General features: G+C 39.1%; 1 protein-coding gene across 2 annotated transcripts in view; it reads left to right on the top strand.

The window, feature by feature from the left end:
- The first annotated feature begins 6061 nt into the window (after positions 1–6061).
- Positions 6062–21896, top strand: part of ryr2b (ryanodine receptor 2b (cardiac)) — an 84475-nt gene continuing 68640 nt past the window's right edge. For both annotated transcript variants that reach the window (XM_079833088.1, XM_079833089.1), the window contains exons 1-29: positions 6062–6220; positions 8520–8636; positions 8732–8836; positions 9490–9564; positions 9663–9741; positions 9832–9944; positions 10037–10154; positions 11697–11793; positions 11884–11958; positions 12054–12210; positions 12379–12549; positions 13172–13293; positions 13449–13632; positions 13731–13866; positions 13941–14036; positions 14166–14284; positions 14749–14882; positions 15043–15284; positions 15681–15873; positions 16061–16280; positions 16396–16500; positions 17033–17136; positions 17217–17300; positions 17397–17556; positions 17699–17846; positions 18538–18746; positions 18903–19077; positions 19376–19584; positions 21461–21771. In XM_079833088.1, coding sequence (XP_079689214.1) covers positions 6176–6220; positions 8520–8636; positions 8732–8836; positions 9490–9564; positions 9663–9741; positions 9832–9944; positions 10037–10154; positions 11697–11793; positions 11884–11958; positions 12054–12210; positions 12379–12549; positions 13172–13293; positions 13449–13632; positions 13731–13866; positions 13941–14036; positions 14166–14284; positions 14749–14882; positions 15043–15284; positions 15681–15873; positions 16061–16280; positions 16396–16500; positions 17033–17136; positions 17217–17300; positions 17397–17556; positions 17699–17846; positions 18538–18746; positions 18903–19077; positions 19376–19584; positions 21461–21771 — 4103 coding nt within the window. In that variant the 5' untranslated portion in view covers positions 6062–6175. The remainder of the gene's footprint in view (positions 6221–8519; positions 8637–8731; positions 8837–9489; positions 9565–9662; positions 9742–9831; positions 9945–10036; positions 10155–11696; positions 11794–11883; positions 11959–12053; positions 12211–12378; positions 12550–13171; positions 13294–13448; positions 13633–13730; positions 13867–13940; positions 14037–14165; positions 14285–14748; positions 14883–15042; positions 15285–15680; positions 15874–16060; positions 16281–16395; positions 16501–17032; positions 17137–17216; positions 17301–17396; positions 17557–17698; positions 17847–18537; positions 18747–18902; positions 19078–19375; positions 19585–21460; positions 21772–21896) is intronic.

Genomic DNA, 21896 nt, shown 5'->3' on the forward strand with positions numbered 1-21896 from the left:
AAGAGAGTTGAGAAATAAGCAGATCTAGCAGTTTTTACAGCCTTTCTGTATGTGATCATGTGCAATTTCCACGAATTACGAAATACCTCTAATTTTGTTTTCTTCCAGCTGCGCTCCATTTTTCTGGCTGCTGTTTTAAGGGCCCGGGTGTGCTCGTTGTACCACGGCGTTGGACTATTTTCTTTAATCTTCTTTAAGCGCAGAGGAGCAACTGTGTCTAAAGTACTGCAAAAGAGAGAGTCAATAGTTTCTGTTGCAACATCGAGTTCTTCTATACTATCTGGGATGCTGAGCAGATGATACTGATGAGGGAGATTATTTAAAAAGCAATCTTTAGTAGCGGCAGTGATTGTCCTGCCATTTTTAAAGCGAGGGGGCGGCTTTGCAACCTTAGCTAAATTAAGTATACATGATACTAAGTAATGATCTGAGATGTCATCGCTCTGCTGCAGAATTTCAACGGTATCAACATTTATTCCATGTGACAATATTAGGTCTAAAGTATGATTATGGCGATGAGTGGCTCCTGACACGTGTTGCCTAACTCCAATAGAGTTTAGTGTGTCTTTAAATGCTAATCCCAATGCGTCTTTTCCGTTGTCAACATGGATATTAAAATCACCAACAATTAGTACTTTATCTACGGCCAGTACTAACTCTGATAGAAAATCAGCAAATTCTTTGATAAAGTCTGTATTATGCCCAGGTGGCCTGTATACAGTAGCTAACACAAATGTTGAACGCGTTTTATCATGTACACTACATAGCGTTACATAAAGCACCAAAACTTCGAAGGAATTATATTTGAAACTAGACTTCTGAGTAATACTGAAGATATTATTATAAATTACAGCAACCCCTCCCCCTTTACCTTTCAGACGCGGCTCATGTTTATAACAATAATCTTGGGGGGTGGACTCATTTAAGGTAATGTAGTCGTCAGGTTTTAGCCAGGTTTCTGTCAAACAGAGCACATCTAGATTATTATCTGTAATAATATCATTAACAATAAGCGCTTTTGGGGAAAGGGATCTAATATTCAGCAACCCAAGCTTTATCAATTGTTCATCTGTATTATATATTTTGTTTATTTGTTGGACGTCAATTAAATTTTTACTGTTGAATGGTTTTGATGTTTTTTTGTATTTACTAATTCGGGGAACAGACACAGTCTCTATATGATAATATCTAGGTGAAAGAGTCTCTATGTGCTGGGATTTATCTGACTCCGGTAACGTGAGACAGCTAGCAGACGGTCGGTTTAGCCAGTTTGTCTGCTTCCTGACCTGGGCCCTAGTGAGTCAAGGTTTAGCTCTAAGACTATGTGCCAGATTACTAGAGAGAAGAGCGGCACCACCCCAAGAGGGATGGATGCCATCCTTCTTCAACAGGTCAGGTCTGCCCCAAAAACTTTTCCAATTGTCTATGAACCCTATGTTATTTTGCAGACACCACTTAGACAACCAGCCATTGAGTGATGATAGTCTGCTAACTATCTCATCACTCCTTTTTACCGGGAGCGGTCCAGAACAAAAAACAGCCTCAGACATCGTACTAGCGAGTTCACACACCTCTTTAATGTTAATTTTGGTGATCTCCGACTGGCGAAGTCGAACATCATTAGTGCCGACGTGAATAATAATCTTAGAGAATTTACGATTAGCTTTAGCCAGCACTTTTAATTTTGCTTTGATGTCAGGTGCTCTGGCTCCCGGTAAACAAGTGACTATGGTAGCTGGTGTCTCTATCTTCACGTTCCGTGTAATAGAATCGCCAATGACTAGGGCACTTTCAACAGGATACTCAGTGGGTGCTTCACTGAGAGGGGAGAACCTGTTTGATGTTCTAACCGGAACGGAAAAGCGATTCTTTGGTCTGCGACTATGCTGCCTCACTGTCACCCAGTTTCCCTGCTGCGAGGGCCCTGCAGCCGGAACCGAAGAATGTACAGAGTTCACTAAGCTATTCGCATCCAAGTCAGTGTCTAAAGCTGTTACATCCTCACTACTCTCAGATAAAGTATGGATGCGTGTTTCTAATTCTGAAATCTTCTCCGTCAGCCTAACTATCTCCTTACATTTATCACATGTGAAGCCCTTTTCGCCAGCGGAGAAGCCTATACTGAACATGTGGCATGCACTGCAGGTGATAATGACAGGAGAAGACATGACTTACCGTGTTTGTTGATTAATCCAATTTACCACTTACCACAATCGTTTGCTGGACACAATTTACTAATCCAAGTTATGAACTCAGAAAAAGGGAGGCCCGGGTGCAGAGATAACAAGCTAACAGGCTAGCAAAATGCTAACGTGTGATGGTGATTTAGATTAAAAGCTAGCGATGTCAAATTTAACGTGATAGGCAATTTTTAAACAATGTATGGTGATGAGTAAGTTATATTTAGCAGTAGAAGAAAGAGGAAATATCAAAATAAAGATTCAAACGTAAGCAAGGCTCTACAGAGCTACAGACTTGAGCTACAGAGCAACAGACACAGCAGGCAGACAGGAGCCAGGCAGACAGTATGTCCCTGTGGCTAAACCTGGCCGATATGCGGGACACCGAGCGGACACGTTTCCTCTATGCCCCCATATCCCAGGCTGGCCTCTTCGGCGGAGCGGTTGAAAACTTCGCCCAACAGTTTTCAACCGCCCAGAAGCAGACTGAGGCTATAAAGCATATACTGCCCCGGCGGCCAGCTGCTGCTTCCACCCAGCCGCCGGCACAGTCGCCTCAGCCTGCTCGCCGCCGAGGACGCCCTCCTAAGGCTCCCGCCCCTCCCACCCGGTCCAAGCAGCAGCCTTCTCCCGGGCCGGGTCGCGGAGGAAGCCGTAGGAAGGCGTCCCAGTCCCCTCAGGCCGCCCCGCGCCCCGCTAAACGCCAGGCCAAGCGGCACTCCTGAGACGGACGGCTCAGGGATGGGAAATTCTTTCCAGGAGATGGTGGCAGGACCACTCCTTCCCCCGGTGGAGGGCCGGGGGAGAATGCTTTGTTCAGCTGCTGGCCCCTAGGTCAGCAGCACCCTAATTTGGTCAAAGAAAGAATTAATTCTCCCATCCCTGAGCCCCCAGAGATCGGTGATGCCAGTGTGCGCCACCCACGGCTCCCGCCACTCGCATCCCTCTCTGTCGCCAGCCTCCTGGCAGAGCAGACCCCAGTGGAACATGCGTCCTTCCCTGGTCTCCTCTGTCAGGACGCAGCCGTTAACCGCACCCCCACACCGGGACGCCCAACAGCCTCCCTTGTCCGGGTCGGTAACGCTGCATCGCTGCCCCACACCGGGTACGTCTGTAGTCCGAATGACCCCGCTGGTGCAGTTCCTGGGAGCCTGGCTTCAGATTCCAGGGCTGTCCCGCTGGGTCGCGAAGACAGTCAGGCGCGGCTACGCGATTCAGTTCGCGCAGGTTCCTCCCTGCTTTCGGGGAGTCCGCTTTACTATGGTCGGGGCCAATGCCCTCCAGCACTGTCGAAGCCGACATCAGTTCAGTCTGCCCTTTCGAGCCCAGACCCTCATGTCCGGCCAGGTGCCCCGTGTGAATGGTTCCCTCCGGCGACCCCCACACGAGTATTTCCACCGTAAGCCTCCTCAGTGAGCAGGTGTCTTTCCCTTGGCAAGCCCTGCCACCCCTAGGGTTAAAAATCCACCTTCGGCTGGTACCCTAGAGTTTCCCATATGCAGCCTGCAGCGGGTCATATGTGTACTCTCTAAGTCCTCCCCACGGGTAGGCATCTTTGGCATTCCCTCACTGGGATATGCTTCCCAGTGTACCTTGGTAATCCTGTGATAAGTGGGAGTCCTACGGCCTTAAGTGGCGTGATCTCACACTTACGCAGGGCACTGGACGACAGCTGAGTGGCGCGGTTATATTGGAACCCCCATTCGTCAGTCACTGACGTACGTCGGAGTGACTGAACGAAAGGGAACGTCTCGGTTACGTATGTAACCCTCGTTCCCTGAGGAGGGAACGGAGACGTACGTTCCTCAGCCACGTCAGCTGTGCTGCTGGAACGCGGAGTTCAGATCTTGGCTCCGCAGCAGATAGATAATGCGATGTTGCTAGCGTACTTCCTTATATACCCACGAGGTGGGGCGGAGTTACGCATGCAAATTCCGCATGCCCATGGCATTGGCACGCCATTGGGCGCTGTTAAACACCTCGAAGGTAATTGGCTTCTAGGCGAAACCCCCATTCGTCAGTCACTGACGTACGTCTCCGTTCCCTCCTCAGGGAACGAGGGTTACATACGTAACCGAGACGTTTTCTTTATATCCTCATTTCGTAGAAACTCCTGTAATGACTCCTCTAACCCATTTCCGAACATCCATTATTGTGCATGTGACTTTTTTACCCATCAAATTATTTAAGGCAGCCACCTTATTTTGCTGTTTATTGTCTTAACAGAAAATCAGTAATTTCCCATCTCGCACAACCTTAGCACTTTCTATATCACCTACTGCTTCCTTCAATGCTTTTGTTACTTTTATTTGGTTTAGAGTATTCATTGATTCATTCAAAAATGTCATCATTACCTTATATTCAACCTTTTTTACCTTTATCTTTTGTTGTCCCCTTTCGTTATCCGATCCAGATGCCTGACTTCCAATTTTCTTCCTTTTCCTATTAACATTTTTGACCATCTACCATTACTACCGCCTTCAAAATCCCCACCAAAAAATCCTTCTTCTATATCCTCATCGCTACCAGAAGCAACGTCATTTCCTTCCATTTCCACTTCAGTCACACCCCAGTGTCACCAACCACCTTGTTTGGACACTCGGTCTCTACCGGAATCCACCTCTGACATGCACTGTTAATTGTGGGACCTTATATAGACAGGTGTGTACCTTTCCAAATCATGTCCAATCAACTGAATTTACCACAGGTGGACTCCAGTCAAGTTGTAGAAACATCTCAAAGATGATCAGTGGGGACAGGATGCACCTGAGCTCAATTTTGAGTGGATGTGAATACTTATGTACATGGGATTATTTCATTTTTTATTTTTAATACATTTGCAAAGATTTCAAACAAACTTCTTTTACGTTGTCATTATGTGGCTTGTAGAGTTGAGGGAAAAAAAATGAATTTAATCCATTTTGGAATAAGGCTGCAACATAACAAAATTTGGAAAAAAGTGAAGCACTGTGAATACTTTACGGATGCACTGTATAGTCAAATCAAAATTTATTTGACACCTTCAAACATTTCTCACATTATCACAGTTTTTTCACTATAGTTTAGAAAACGGTAATATGATAATGACTCAGAGTTAATCAGTCAGAACAAATTAATCTTGATAATGTCAGATTACTTTTATAGAAATGTATGCAATGGATTACAATCAACCAATCAGCTGTCAGCTGTTAAATTTAAGTACACAATTAGATAATACCAATTTAGGTCAACCAAGCAATGCTTAATTCTGTTCAGGCTGTGGTGTAAAAGGTCGCAGTAGCAATTAAAGAACACTTAAGCAAAACATGGTCAGGTCAAAGTGTCTGAATTTAGGTCCCAAATTTTTATCCACAAATTTTTGGGTATAATATGTCACAATTTACTTTATTTTGCTGGAAAACTGAAGAATGTGCAGGACCTGGAGGATTTTTCTGAAGAACATTGGGCAGTTTAACTGCTCAAGACAAACAAGGGACGCATGAACAAGCATCACACAACAAAAAAACAGCAGTGGATCATCCAGGGAATGACACACAGTATTGAGAATTAATGGTTCATAAACTTTTGAACGGGGTTATTTTAATAAATGCAGCTTTTTTTGTTTGTCTTGTGGACTATATATAAACATTTTTTAATGTAAAATATCTTATTCAGGACAACACTAAATAAAAAAATAACATGCATTTTGTATGATCTATTTTATTTAGTTATATTTAGTTATATATATATATATGCTTTTGCTTTCTTTTTTTCTTTATTTTCTTGCTTGCTAGCTTTCTCCATTGTAACTTACCAAATATGGAGAAGCCCTTTCTTTCCCACTTTAACTTTATCAGATCTCGGCAGCATTATCTCATGATGGGTGGTATCGTGGTCTCCCTGTCCTGGGATGAGTTCAGCACCTGCGGCTGGGTGAGTGGAGCTCTTTAGTCTTCTGGTTCTTACACACACAGATCCCTGACCAGATCTAATGTCCAGCTACATAGTCACTGAACATGGATATTGGAGAAATGGAAGATGAAATCCAGTTTCTGCGAACTGTAAGTAAAATGGCCTACATTATAATGCCAATTTGAATGCAATTAAAATGTTGACTATTTCTTTATGCTTCTAAATATTTCTAGTTATTTATGCTGAACTATAACTTCTGACAGAAATAAGGCTAATAACTAAATTTCAATTGCATTTGTTAATACTAAATTATTAGATTGATATAATAGGAACTTAATTAGCTTCTTGGACAATAAATATTACATGTTAGCAGGGGGATTACAAAATAATATATCTGAGACATTTTTTTGGCCATGCATATGAATACACAGGCTTGCTCCACAGACATTATCAATGTTATTTAATACAATATCATACTGATGATATGTTTACACTTGAGCGATCACTCATAACTTTGTGTATTTGTAATTTATTGTTGTGTCTGTTGTAATTTTCAGTTATGAAATGCAATGACGTGATTTACAGTGTTTGAATTCACATTAGAGAGAGTTTGAACCATATCACTGGTGTCTATTTTTATTTTGTGTTATCAGTAACAGAGGAACTGGAGAGTCTGGTGGATGTGTGAGCTATCCACTCTCAGCTCCATATCTTTAAAGCAGAGATAAATGTGCTCTATCTTTCTTACATAGATACAGTACAGGCTTCCATGGATTCACTGTGTGTCATTTACCGCATACATTTATAACAGTATCGTGCACAATATAATTCATTGTTTTATATTGTTTTAATTGCTTTTAAAATGTGTGTGTTCATGTTTTTCCTTCCCGGTGGGGACTTCAACCTGAAAGCACACTGACAGCTAAACTGTGGTCCCCATAAGGGAAACAATCTTATAAATCATACAGAAGTTTTTTTTGAAAATGTAAAAATGCAGAACGTTTTTTGAGATGAGTATGTTTTGGGGTATGGTTAGTGAAAGGGGGTAGAGCATAGAATATACATTTTGTACAGAAGCATTACGTCTATGGAGAGTCCCTACAAAGATTGCAGACATTGTGCAGACTTGCACAAAGTGTGTGTGTGTGTGTGTGTGTGTGTGTGTGTGTGTGTGTGTGTGTGTGTGTGTGTGTGTGTGTGTGTGTGTGTGTGGTACAGGTAAACCCTATAAGTTATGGGGGAAAAATGTCCCCTCAGAGACACCAAAATCCTTGATAAACAAGTGATGTTTTTTGAAAATGTAAAAAAGTTTTAGGTAGGTTTAGGTGTAGGGTTAGTGTAAGGGGGTAGAATATACAATTTGTACAGTATAAAAATCATTATGTCTATGGAAAGTCCCTATAAAACATGAAAACACATTTCTGGTCACTAAAACGCAAATAACAAGCTGGAGGTTTCGAAATTCCCCATTCACTGAATGATACACTGATATTCAGTCCTTATAAGGCTGCACTGCAGTGCAACATAAAACACTGCTGTTCTACCCACTGTAAGATGAGCAATAACATTTGATCTAGCATATGTTTTTTTTTATTTGTTTAGAATTGATTTATAAAATTAATTGGACCAGGAAAAACGTGGCTTTCTAATCACAGATATTAAAAGTGTGAATTACTTGCATGAAGGCAGACTAACAATATTTGGTAAAACTTTATTTTATGGTTACATGTTACATAACTATAATAATAACAACAGTGAGTTATGCATATTTTATCAAGCCCTAACCCGAACCTTAACCCTATGAGTATATGCAGTTAATTAATGTTACTCAGTACTTATTTGTGTAATTACAGTGTAACAACATCACTATAATATAAAGTGTAACCCGATATTTAACAAAAATTAATTGCTGATTGTAATTTTTTCTTCATGTTTGTTGATTGTCACCATTATTACGTTTTGTGTATTTAATGTTATTGAGTTTTTTTTTTTTTTGTATAATAAGCTTGCTTTGCAACATGTTCACTTTTGAATTATTCAAGTTAAAATGTAATAATTACAAAGTTAACTGATCATTTTCTAGAAATCCTTAGTTGTCTTGACAAAGATGTATTGCCTGAATAGGATTACACACTAACAAATGAACAAAGTAGTGCTACTGAGGACAATTGATCACATCTCAATGTAGCATGTTGCATTGTTTTTCCTCTCATTTCCATTCCACAGTTTATGGTGCAATTATCCAAGTGTAATTTACATTACAAATATTACAAACATAATTTGTGACTTCATTTGTTTCTGTTAAACACTTGAAAGTGTTATAATATGCCATTTTAAGCATTATTCCATCAAAAAAAATTTTTTTTATAATTTATAATGGGTTATGTTGTGAGATCATATAAGAGTCTATATTCTTAGCTGTGGTCAGTAATGTGAATGTGTTTTCAGCGGGATGAGCTGGTGCTGAGGTGTTGCTCATCAGACCCTCATCAGAAGAAACTGTGTTTAGCCTCACAAGGTTTCGGCGACCGGTTATGTTACCTCGAGTCCACCTCCAACTCAAAGGTGAGATGCTCATTTACTCGTTTAAGTCTGTGCATGATCATACGCCTCAAAAACAGCTCCCTGCATTTCCTTTTCATCTTTCCTCTTGTTAACAGAATGTTCCAGCAGACCTTTCTGTGTGCGTGTTTGTTCTTGACCAGTGTCTGTCTGTCCGAGCGCTGCAGGAGATGCTGGCCAACCATGAAGACCAGTGTGCAGGGGTGGGTAATGTGGTGAAAGGGGCAGTTTTCAGCAAACTATGATTCAGTGGATGTCACCCACACACTATCTGTCACAAGTTCGGGTCACTACTGTTCACAAGTTTCACAAGTTTTTTGAAAGAAATTACAACTTTTATTTCAGAGAAGATGCATAAAATGGATAAAAAGTGAGTCATTCATAAAATTACAAAAGAGTTCTATTTCAAATAAATGCTGTTCTTTTGAACGTTATATTATATCAAAGAATCATAAATAATAAGCATCACAACTGTTTTCAACATTAATAATAAGAAATGTTTCTTGAGTACCAAATCAGCCATGATTTCGGAAGGATCATGTGACACTGAAGACTGGAGTAATGATGCTGAAAATTCACAGGAATAAATTTAAATTTAAAATATATTAAAATAGAAAACAGTTTCACAAAATTTCCCAATGTACCTGTTTTACCTCATTTTCGATCAAATAAATGTAGCTTGGGTGAGCATAAGTGACTTCTTTCATAAACATTCAAAAACCAACCCAAATATTTGAATGATAATATACCTCATATCAAAATACAGGCGACATATTTCTTACTCATGCTGTAACTTGTAAACCAATGTTAAAGTTGTGCCAAACAATACAAAATATCACAGAGTGTTTTGTTTCAGTCCCTTGAGGCAGCTGGGCGGCGTACTCTGCTCTATGGCCAGGCAGTGCTGTTTCGACATGTCTACAGCGAAATGGTAAGACCAGTCTTTATATCCCTTGTTATTAATTAGTGGCTACCATGGTACTGTGAAGTTTAAATTTGGAATCTGCTGTCTCTTCTGTCTTGTTTTAGTATCTCTGCTGCCTGTCCACATCAGGCCTCTCCTCTGACAAATTGGCTTTTGATGTTGGTTTGCAGGATGAAACAAAGGGTAAGTTCATATTCTCTTTCCGTATACTGTGAAATGTGTGTGAATGTTTTGATAAAGACTAGGGCTGTTGATTTTTTTTTATGGTTTTAGGGGAGGTGTGTTGGTGGACGGTTCACCCTGCCTCCAAACAGAGGTCAGAGGGTGAGAAAGTCAGAGTGGGTGATGATCTCATCTTAGTTAGTGTTTCCTCTGAGAGATACCTAGTGAGTGAATCCATTCATTCTGTTCATCTATTTGTCTGTCTGTATAGCAATATTTTTATGCAGTGTGACAACCTGTCTCTCTCTCTTTCTAGCATGTGTCTTGGAGTAACGGTGAAGGTAATGACAATGGCATTAGCCGGGTGGATGCTGCCTTTCAGCAAACATTGTGGAGTGTAGCCCCTGTTTCTTCTGGGACTGTGGAGACGCAGGGTAGAGGACCAATTATACACAATCAATTTAAACATTTGTTGAGTGTCTGAAGGTTGTAATGGCTGATTTACATGCTTAGTGGCTGAATATATATAGCCTACACTACATTGCCAAAAGTTTTGGGACGCCTGCCTTTACATGCACATGAACTTTAATGACATCCCATTCTTAATCCGTAGGGTTTAATATGGAGCTGACCCACTCTTTGCATCTATAACAGCTTTAACTCTTCTTGGAATGCGTTCCACAAGGCTTAGGAGTGTGTTTATGGGAATTTTTGACCATTCTTCTAGAAGCGCATTTGTGAGGTCAGGCATTGAGGTTGGACGAGAAGGCCTGGCTCGCAGTCTCCGCTCTAATTCATCCCAAAGGTGTTCTATCGGGTTTATGTCAGGACTTTGTGAAGGCCAGTTAAGTTCCTCCACACCAAACTCGCTCATCCATGTCTTTATGGACCTTGCTTTGTGCACTGGTGCGCAGTCATGCTGGAACAGGAAGCGGCCATCCCCAAACTGTTCCCACAAAGTTGAGAGCATGAAATTGCCCAACCCCACACCATAATCCCCCCTCAACCAAACTTTACACTTGGCACAATGCAGTCAGGCAAGTACCGTTCTCCTGGCAATTGCTAAACCAAATCTCGTCCATCAGATTGCCAGACAGAGAAGCGTGATTCGTCACTCCAGAGAGCATGTCTCCATTGCTCTAGAGTCCAGTGGTGGCGTGCTTTACACTGCTGCATCTGAAACTTTGCATTGCACTTGGTGATTTAAGGCTTGGACGCAGCTGCTCGGCCATGGAAACCCATTCCAAGAAGCTCTCGCACTGTTCTTGAGCTAATCTGAAGGCCACACAAAGTTTGGAGGTCTGTAGCTATTGACTCTGCAGAAAGTTGGCGACTTCTGCACACTGTGCACCTCAGCATGCGATGACTCCACTCTGTGATTTTATGTGGCCTACCATTTTGTGGCTGAGTTTCTGTTGTTCCCAATTGCTTCCACTTTGTTATAATACCACCAACAGTTGACTGTGGAATATTTAGTAGTAAGGAAATTTCACGAATTGACTTATTGCACAGGTGGCAACCTATCACGGTACCACACTTGAATTCTGAGAGCGACCCATTCTTTCACAAATGTTTGTAGAAGCGTCTGCATGCCTGGGTGCTTGGTTTTATACATGTTTTATACATATATATGTGGCTTTTTACATCTTGAATAAAAAGTTGAAAATTGCTCAACTTATTTTGATGAGTTAAAGCAATGTAATAAACACGTTGTCATGAATTGATCATATAATTTTTTACTATAAGATTTAATAAGATTTATTAGATGACATTTATTAGATTTCCATTAGTCCATTTTTTTGCATTTACTCATAAAGTATTTTAACAAATATACATATAGTATAAACATGGATGTAAATACAATATTTTGTATTATCTATTTTATTGTTATTATTGCAATATTTAAAAAATAATATTAGATATTTTAGGTGGAGGTAAAATTTGTAATTTTTTATGAATTTAATTTTGAACTGTAGGTCATGTGCGAGGAGGAGACACAGTGCGTTTGCTACATGGACACACAGATGAATGTTTGACCATTCCTGCAGCGGAACACAGACGGGAGGAGCGCAGGTCAGATAGGTCACCTTACTGATTGGAGACAGTTTATTATTGACATTTATTACATTTTTCCTTCATGTCAATTTTTCCTTTCTTCCCCAGATCTGTCCATTTCGAGGGAGGCTTTGTATCTCTTCAGGCTCGATCTTTATGGAGGCTCGAAACGTTGCATGTTGCGTAAGTGTTTCTTCAGCTAGTTAGTGAATGACAGTGAGTCAAAAGTAGATTCCCTCCATGTTTGTCAGAATGTTTTAGTAAACGATTGTTTACAGGTGGAGCTGCAGCCACACTCACTGGGGTCAGCCCTTCCGCCTTCGGCACCTTACCACCGGATCATACCTGGGACTGACTCACAATCAGGGACTACAGCTGGTGGAAAGAGAGAGAGCCGATGTTAAAAGTACAGCATTCTCCTTCCGTGCATCAAAGGTTGGATAATATCATGCTCTAAATTCAACATAGCCAGATAAACCATATTATAATCAATAAATAGTTACAGAGTATAATCAGATTTTTGGTGTATAATACATTTTTTGTTTGTGGTGTGATATTAAATTTTGATGATTAATGCAAACTTTATTTTCAATATTTTTATAGGAAGGGAGCCAGGAGAGCTCACATTTAGTTAAGAGGAGAGATGGCATGGGTATACCAGAGATCAAATATGGAGACTCTCTCTGCTTCATTCAGCACATTGACACAGGGCTTTGGCTCACATATCAGACCACTGACTCTAAGAGACAGAAGGAAAGTGTGCCACAGAGACAGGTAAACATATGAAAATAAACCAAATAAGGTCCAAAATCATACTAGATAAGAACACTTATAGTAAAGTTTCAAAGTTTGGGGTCGGTAAGATTTGTATTAATGTTTATGAAAGAAGTATTTTATGCTCACCAAGACTGCATTTACCTGGTCAAACATACAGTAAAAACAGCCATATTGTGAAAAATTATCACAATTTGAATATGTTTTAAAATGTTATATATTTCTCTGATGGCAAAGCTGAATGTTCAGCATAGATCCTCCAGAAATCATTCTAATATGTTGATGTTCTGCTCAAGTTCTTTTTTTTTTTAAATTTATGTTGAAAACAAAATTGTGCTGCTTAATAATTTTGTGGAAACCGTTCTTTCTTTGATGAATAGGAAGTAAAAAATAGCATTTATTTGAAATGGAAAATTTTTAACATAAATGTCTTTACTGTCACTTTTGATCATTTTAATGCATCTTTGCATCTTTCAAAAAAAAAAAAAAAAATTCATACTGACCAATCCCAGGAACTGCAAGTAAATAAAGCGGAAACATTTTTTTAAATTGTTTTTTTATTGTTTTGTCTATATTTGAATTCTGGTTAAAATGCATGAAGTGATGTGGTTCTCTCTCGCAGGCTGTTTTGCAAGCAGAAGGTCACATGGATGATGGAATCACCCTGTCTCGCTCTCAACGGGAGGAGTCACAAGCTGCTTGTTTAATTCGTACCTCTGCCCTTCTCTTCTCACAATTCATTTGGTAAAATAGAAAATAATATAGTGATAGCAGACAGAATAATGTGTGCTTTTCAACTTTGCTTCAGCATTTCAAATTCCAACACTTTTAAAATCCTTTTAAAAGGCCCAAATAAGCATATTTATGTTTCATAATGATTTTTTTTCCCATTTCTGAAGGGGACTAGATGATGTCAGTCAGAAGGAAAACATTACTGATGTGGTTCTTCAATTTGAGATGGTCCGTCTGACACTGCAGGATTTGCTTGGTTATTTTCAATGTCCTGAAACGGGTCAAGACCACGAGGTCAGACAGGGAGATATTAGAGCACTGAAGAACAGACAAAATCTCTTCCAAGATGAGGTAATACCTGCGGCAAATGAGACAGCTCATGTAGCCACACACTGCAATAACATCTGAATTGTTTACATTTTTGTTTTGCTTCATTGTGCCTTTTTCAGGGTATAATCACACTGGTGCTGGACTGCATTGACCACCTGCATGTGTACAACAGTGCGACTCATTTTGCTGAGGCTGCTGGGAAAGAGGCAGGAGAGTCATGGGAAAAGATTTTGAACTCTTTTTATGAGCTTCTAGGTATAGGATGGCTTGTTTCAAGATTTATATAGGAGGTTTAGCTTGGGTTTACAAAATTTCCATTTTCCCTACAGCTGCCCTTATCAGGGGTAATCGGAACAACTGTGCCCAGTTTTCTGGATCCTTGGACTGGCTAGTCAGCAGACTGGAGAGGCTGGAGGCCTCCTCTGGTAGATGTCTTGCAGAATTATTTAGTTTTTTGTTGTGACTAGAATGTCTAAGTTGATTTTAGAGTCTAAACATGATGTCAAAGAGTCTCCCCTGTCCCCTCATTTGTTTGTTTCTTTTTTTTTTTTTAGGAATATTGGAAGTGTTACATTGTGTTTTAGTAGAAAGTCCTGAAGCTTTGAATGTAATTAAGCAAAGCCACATTAAATCTATCATCACACTTCTGGACAAACATGGAAGGAACCATAAGGTAATTATGGTAAAATTCAGAACCATTGGGGTCTGTAAGATAAAAAAAGAGTATTTTATGCTCATCAAAACTGCATTTATTTGATCAAAAGTACAGTAGAAACAATAGTAATATTGTGAAAAGTTATTACAATTTAAAATACCTATTTTCAATTTATAATATAGATTTATATGTTTAAATATGTATTTATTATGTTTAAATATGTATTTTTCATCAGTCCATATTTTTATGGATTTTTTGGATGAATGAGAAAGTTTATAAGAACAGAATTTATTTTCTAACATTATGCTTGTCTTTACTGTCTTTACTTTTGATCAATTTAATGTGTCCTTGCTGAATAAAAGTATTCATTTATTTACACTACTCCAAACTGTAGTGTATTTATGTGTTCTATAATGATTGCTTAATTCTTTCTGGATTTTTACTATTTTTATCATGTTTGTGTTCGTTTATTGCATCTACAGATATTGGATGTGTTGTGCTCACTCTGTGTGTGTCATGGCATGGCCGTCCGCTCCAATCAAAATTTGATTTGTGACACACTGCTGCCAGAAAGAGACCTGCTGCTACAGACAAGACTGGTTAACCAAGTTTTCAGGTGACCTGTTATCAATAAACTTTTTAAAATGGCACACTTAGAGGTTTTTGGCACAACTAAAAATATTATTTTAGTCTGTTATAGCCTAATATAGAAATTGACCAAACAATGAGAATACATTTTTAAAATAAAATCTCATAAAATATTATTCTCTGTTTAGTGTACGTCCAAACATCTTCCTGTGTGCAAGAGATGACTGCGCCCAGTACAGGAAGTGGTATTATGAGGTTGTAGTTGAGAAGGTGGAGCCTTTTGTGACAGCAGAGCCTACTCACCTGCGAGTGGGTTGGGCCAGCACTGAAGGGTACCATCCCTCCCCCACAGGGGGTCACGGCTGGGGGTCAAACGGTGTTGGAGACGACCTCTGCTCTTATGGCTTTGATGGACTTCAGCTCTGGACAGGTAAGATGGAAACTAAGCTTATACACTACCATTCAAATGCTTGGGGGTAGTAAGATATTCAGCAAGGATGCATTCAATTTCCAAAAATTGTTACAATGTTCCATTCAAAATAAATGCTAAAATATTAAGCCGCACAACTGTTTTCAACATTGATAAAGAAATGTTTCTTGAGTACCAAATCAGCTTACTAGAATGATTTCTGAAAGGTCATGTGACTGAAGCCTGGAGTAATGATGCTAAAAAAAATCATCTTTGCCATCACAGGAATAAATTACATTTTAAAATAGATTAAAATAGAAGTATTTTAAATTGTAATAATATTTTACTGTATTCCATTTTTACTGTATTTTTATCAAATAAATGTACAATCTAAACATTTTGTGTATTCTTTCCAAGGAGGTGTAGGTCGGAGGGTCACCTCACCCAGTCAGCACCTGCTAAGGGAGGATGATGTCATTAGTTGCTGTCTTGACCTTAGTGCAACCTGCATCTCCTTTCGGGTCAATGGACAGCCAGTTCAAGGCATGCTGGAGAACTTCAAAGTTGATGGGCTGCTGTTCCCAGTGGTCAGCTTCTCAGCTGGAGTGCAGTGAGTGTCCTTCGAATGGTTTTTGATTTTGCGTGTTGTGTTACTTGTTGTTTTGCTTGTTCACAATTCACCAAACAATGGAAAATGGGTTCTACCTCATTTTATTTTAAATCAACCTCACCATTTAAATGTTGACATGTAGGACCCTCGATAGCTTAAATAGTGTCTGAATTTATTTTCCCATCAGGGTGCGTGTGCTGTTTGGAGGTCGACAGGGGGAGTTTAGGTTTCTTCCTCCTGCTGGTTTCTCTCCGTGCGCTGAAGCGCTCCTCCCCAAAACCTGCTGCAAGCTGGAACTGTGTCAGGAACTCACACAAAATCACACTGAAGGACAGCGTGACCTATTAGGCCCTGTGGTACCTATTAGTCCAGTGACCTTTACTCCCATTCCAGTGGATTCCAGCCAGGTACTTTCAATTTTAAGTACCACCAGTACAGCACAGTTATTTCAAGCCACAATCTGTCTTGCATCAACTTGTGTGAGTGTCTGACACCCCTGCGCTCAACTCTGCATCTTGTCAGGTTGAACATCCTCCACAGCTGGAGCAGATCAAAGAAAGACTAGCAGAAAATCTCCATGAACTCTGGCTTATTGACAAAATAGAGCAGGGCTGGAACTACGGACCTGTAAGTATCTAAGGGCGTTTTCACACCTGGCTCATATGGAGCATTTGTTTTCTCCCTTAGTCCAGTTTGTTTACTCAAATGCTCGGATCCACATCAAAACAATCGGTCTGAAATCAACTTAATGAGGTGGTTTTAGCTCAATTGAAAATGAACTTTGGAGCAGTTTGGTTGTGGTGAGAAAGCAATCTGACCCAAGCTTTATCACAATTCATAATGGGAAATGTGTATGTGTTATGTATATATATACAGTAAGAAACAGTTCCAGTTATATTTCCACTTGAGCTTGATTCAGCACGATTACAATAAGCTCACAGCCTGGAATTCTCAGCACGGATGGACCGGATCGGCATGCAATGGAACGATTAAGCAACCACAACGGTTTGACCCAATGGTGGAAAAGCAGCTATTGTAAAAATTTAAGTCCTTGATTCGGAACAAAGTAAACAATCCAGCGGTTTGAAAACGTCCTAAGTAACATCCATTCAATTGCTCCATCTCATTCTGGATATTAAAACTGCATCTCTTCTCCTAGGTTAAAGATGAGAGCAAAAAAGTACATCCGTGTCTAGTCGAGTTTTCCAAACTTCCAGATCAGGAACGAATTCATAACCTTCAGTCATCTGAGGACATCCTCAGGTATGCCATGGATTATTGTGCCTAATATACTGTTAATTATCTCTCTGTTATTAATTATGCGTTCTTTTGTGTTGTGGAAGGACTCTTCTGGCTTTTGGTGTCCATATTGGACTCTCTGATGAACATGCTGAGGAGAATGTGAAATATGTTCGCCTTTCAAATAAGTATATCAAACTAAAATTCCTCACTTAGACACTTTTACAATGAATCCTAATTACATCATCCTTGTTAAATGAAATCTAATTACATCATCTGTCTAGGTATGAGCTATGGAACGGATATAAACCAGCCCCTGTGGATCAGTCCTGTGTTGTGCTAACAGCTTCTCAGGAAGAGCTGGTGGAAAAACTGGCTGAGAATGAACACAATATCTGGGCCAGAGAGCGTATCAGGCAGGGCTGGAGCTTTGGACCACAGCAGGTGGAAATGAGTATTTTATTGAAAACAAACAATATAAATGTGATGTTGAGAATTATTTTTCATCAGTGCATTTTTTTCATTGCATTTGATGAATGTGAATATATGGTAGCTTTTCACTGTATACTTAATCTCTTTGTTTCAGGATGTAAAGTGTAAGAGAAGTACCCAACTAGTGCCATTTTCCCTGTTGGATGAAAAGAACAAACAGGCTGGTAGAGATGCCATGAGGGATGCTCTGGGTACCCTTCTTGGTTCTGGATACACTGTGGAGCCGCTGGAGCAAGAACATGGTGGGACCATTGTCCTTTTTTGACAGTAGTCTGAAGAATTGACATTTGGACAATTGGTTAAATTTCAAACTTATTTACAAAGTTTACTTATAGCACAAATGCTTTGATTTTAGTTGTTTGCTGTTGATATATGATAAATGTTAATATATGCTTAATATTTTGATCATTTTAAATTGTGTGTCCTCGCACATTTGCATACACTACTGTTGAAAAGTTTGTTGTAAGTCTGATTTTAAAAAAATAAATCAAAATTTGTATTCAGTAAGGATGCATTACATTTACGTTAAAAACTTTTACATTATTACAAAAAATCTATTACATTTTTTTTTTTATTAATTAAATGTTAAGCAGCACAGCACATTTCGAACTGTGACAATAATAAATGTTTCATGAGCACCAAATCTGCATATTAGAATGATATCATGTGACACTGAAGACTGGAGTAATGGCTGATAAAAATACAGCTTTGCCATCACAGGAATAACATTTTAAAATATATTCATAGAAAACAGTTATTTTAAAATATAATCATATTTCACAATATAACAGTTTTCCTGAAATAAATGCAGCCTTGATGAGCATAAGTGACAGCTTTCAAAAACATAAAAAAAAAACCTAAGCAAGCCAAAACTTTTGAATGGTAGTGTATGTAGATCAGCATGAACATTTGTTTTATTTTTGTCTCCCATAGCCTCAAGTAGCAATATTAAATCTGTGGCTGCAGAGAGATTTCGGATTTTCCGTGTGGAGCAGCCCTTTGCAGTGCATTATGGCAAATGGTACTTTGAGTTTGAGGCAGTAACTGATGGACAGATGAGAGTGGGCTGGGCACGACCTGGATGTAAACCGGATGTGGATCTTGGGTCAGATGATCAGGCTTTCGTGTTTGATGGTTCTAAGGTATTTCAATGATAATTTATTATGTCAAAGCACATTTTAATGAGCTCATATACTGACTATATATTGACTCGGAGACGCCTTTATGAACATTTAAAAATCATAAAAAAGGTAACAGGTAATATCATTTTCGTTTATCTCTTACACTGCATGTTTTAGGGGCAGTGGTGGCATGGTGGGGAAGAGCAATTGGGTGTCTGCTGGAAGAGGGGGGATGTAATTGGCTGTTTGTTGGACCTGACTACATGCACTATGATGGTTACTCTTAATGGAGAGCTACTGCTGAACAGTCGTGGTTCTGAACTGGCTGTAAAAGACTTTAATATATCTGACGGTAAGTGCTCTGTGGTCATTTTCCATTTTGACGTGCAATTATCAAATGTATTTGAATATATATATATATATATATATATATATATATATATATATATATATATATATATATATATATATATATATATATATATATATATATATATATATATATATATATATATATATATATATATATATATATATATATATATATATATATATATATATATATATATATATATATATATATATATATGTGTGTGTGTATTTTCTGCTTTGTATAACATACATTTCTTGCTGTCTTTGATAAATTCTAGGTTTCCTGCCTGTTTGTAGTATAGGAATAAATCAAGTGGGTCATCTAAATTTGGGTCGTCAGGTTGACTCACTGAGATACTTCGGTGTTTGTGGCCTACAAGAGGGATACCAGCCCTTTGGTCTGAACATGAGCAAAGATCTACCTCTGTGGATGAGCTGGAGAGAGCCTTTGTTCATTCCTATACCCAATGAGCATCCGAACATACAAGTTAGTTAATTTACATCATCTTTATCATATCATATTTTATTATTAGGGGCGTAGGCACCTATTGTTATTGTTGGCTTTCTTCTACTTCCGCTCTGGAAGTATATGGCAGCCCACACTGTAAAAAAAATTCTGGTCTCCAATTGAAAATTTTCTAGTGACCGATCACATCAAAATTTTTCAGTTGGCCAAACTGAATTTCTGTGAATTGATGCAATTTAACTAATTGATGCCAACTAAAAAATTTAGATGTGTTTGGTCACTAGAAAATTTTCAATTGGAGACCTGATTCTTTCTTACAGTGCATAGAACCGCTTGCGGGAAAGGTATGAAATTTGGCACACTGATAGAGGACAGTCTGAGCTGTCACCATGTATAATTTGGAGTCTCTAAATTAATCCCTCTAGCGCCACCACCTGTCCAAAATTTGACTTATGTTTGTGCTCATAACTTTTGAAGAAACTAAATTATTTTTCCCTCTGATTCCTTGGCCCAAGACGAATCGTTTGGACCCTATGACGTAATTTTTACATAGCGCTAGTGAAAATAGACATATGGCTGTATCTCTCCAACCAACATGTCATCATGACATTGCGTAAACATACATGCCACTTTCTAAAGCCAAATGGCGTGTTATCTGTACGCATTTTGAGCTACGCATTTTGAGCTATCGTGTATGTCTACGCCGTGTGATTCCGCGTGTATGTGTACGCCGAAACGAACCATCATCTCCGCGTGTATGTCTATGCCGTGTGATTCCGCGTGAATGTCTACGCCGAAACGAACCATTATGTGTGTGTGTGTTTGTCCCCAAAATGTAAAGGGATTTATAAACAAACTAAATGATGTTTTTTTGAAAATGTAAAAATGCAGAATGTTTCTTGTGATGGGTAGGTTTAGGGGCAGTGTGTGTGTGATGGGTAGGTTAAGGGGTAGGGGCAGTGTAGGGGGATAGAATGAAACGGCGTTGATAAACACGATAAAAAACGATTATGCGTCTTGATAGCACGCCAAAATGGCATAGCGAATTGTGTCATACATACGCCATTTCATGAGATCAGTCTGCTCCAACGCATTATCGTATTCTGAACAAACTTGGTAGAACATCACAAGACTCGAGGCTACATGTTGTGTTTTGGCACAGCACCACCTACTGGTCAAAAGATGTGAAAAATTATATTTTTTGCTTATTACTTGAATGGTTTGCCAAAAAAATCATAAAAGATTCGGGGCGGCATGCTGAGAATGATATCACATTTTTTCCATATCGGCCATTTTGTGTGTTGGCCAATTTGAATTTTGTAATAAAATGCTGTATGATGCCCTGAAGGAGCCTGAGAAGTTTCGAGCCAGCACCAACTAGTGGTAAAATCAAATATTCACATGCTTATAACTTAGGGTTTGGTTGACTTATTTTGACGGGAGTCATATCTTTAGATTCACCAAATTTGATACGCTTTCACTTATGTATGGGGGCACTCTGAGGACACACAAAGAAGTGGTGGGACTGCACTACTTGGTGGCGCTATAATTAAACAAAACATATACATATACTATACAACTCAATGTATTTATGTGGGTTTTCAACCTTTTTGCTTAAAATTGTCTAAAATGTCTTTACTCATTTTTGCATTTGGTCTGGCTAGCTTCCTTGTTTTCTTCTTTTGTGCTTGGCCCCGATAATTGCTGCTTATTAAATCATATTTTTTGCAGATAAACTGGGCACTTTTGATTTAATTTAATTTAATTTAATTTAATTAATTTATGTACAGTATATAAATAAACTGTTTAAAATATGTATTGGACACACATATATATAATTATTTAGTTTTATCTCATACAATGTTATGTTTAAAATTATATTCAAACTTCTACCCAGGTGATTCGTGTCGGAACAGTCGACAACACCCCATGTCTGAAAGTAACACAGAAGTTTTTTGGGGAGCAGGAAAGGAGCACAAGTTATGTTGGATTTTACCGTCTGAACATGCCAGTAGAGTGCGCCCAGGTGTTCTCTGGCCCCGGCGAGGTCAGCAGCGGTGCGGTGTGCCACTTCATAGATCCAGAGGAAGGAGGAGCAGAGTCTGACTTTGAGTTATTGATGAAAGCTCACAGATACGCAGGATCCAGAGATGAACTCAATAATCACAAGGACCACAGTCAGGAGAAGCCATCCAGACTCAAGCAGCGGTGAGTTCACTTCACTCCTTGTTCACTTTTGCTTCTAGAACACCAAACACAATTGTACTAACATGATTAATCTAAGGTGGAGAAACTATTGACTGAAATTGTCTTTACATACCTGTATCAATTGA

Source organism: Gobio gobio (assembly GCF_949357685.1).
Source record: "Gobio gobio genome assembly, chromosome: 13".
Taxonomy (NCBI): domain Eukaryota; kingdom Metazoa; phylum Chordata; class Actinopteri; order Cypriniformes; family Gobionidae; genus Gobio; species Gobio gobio.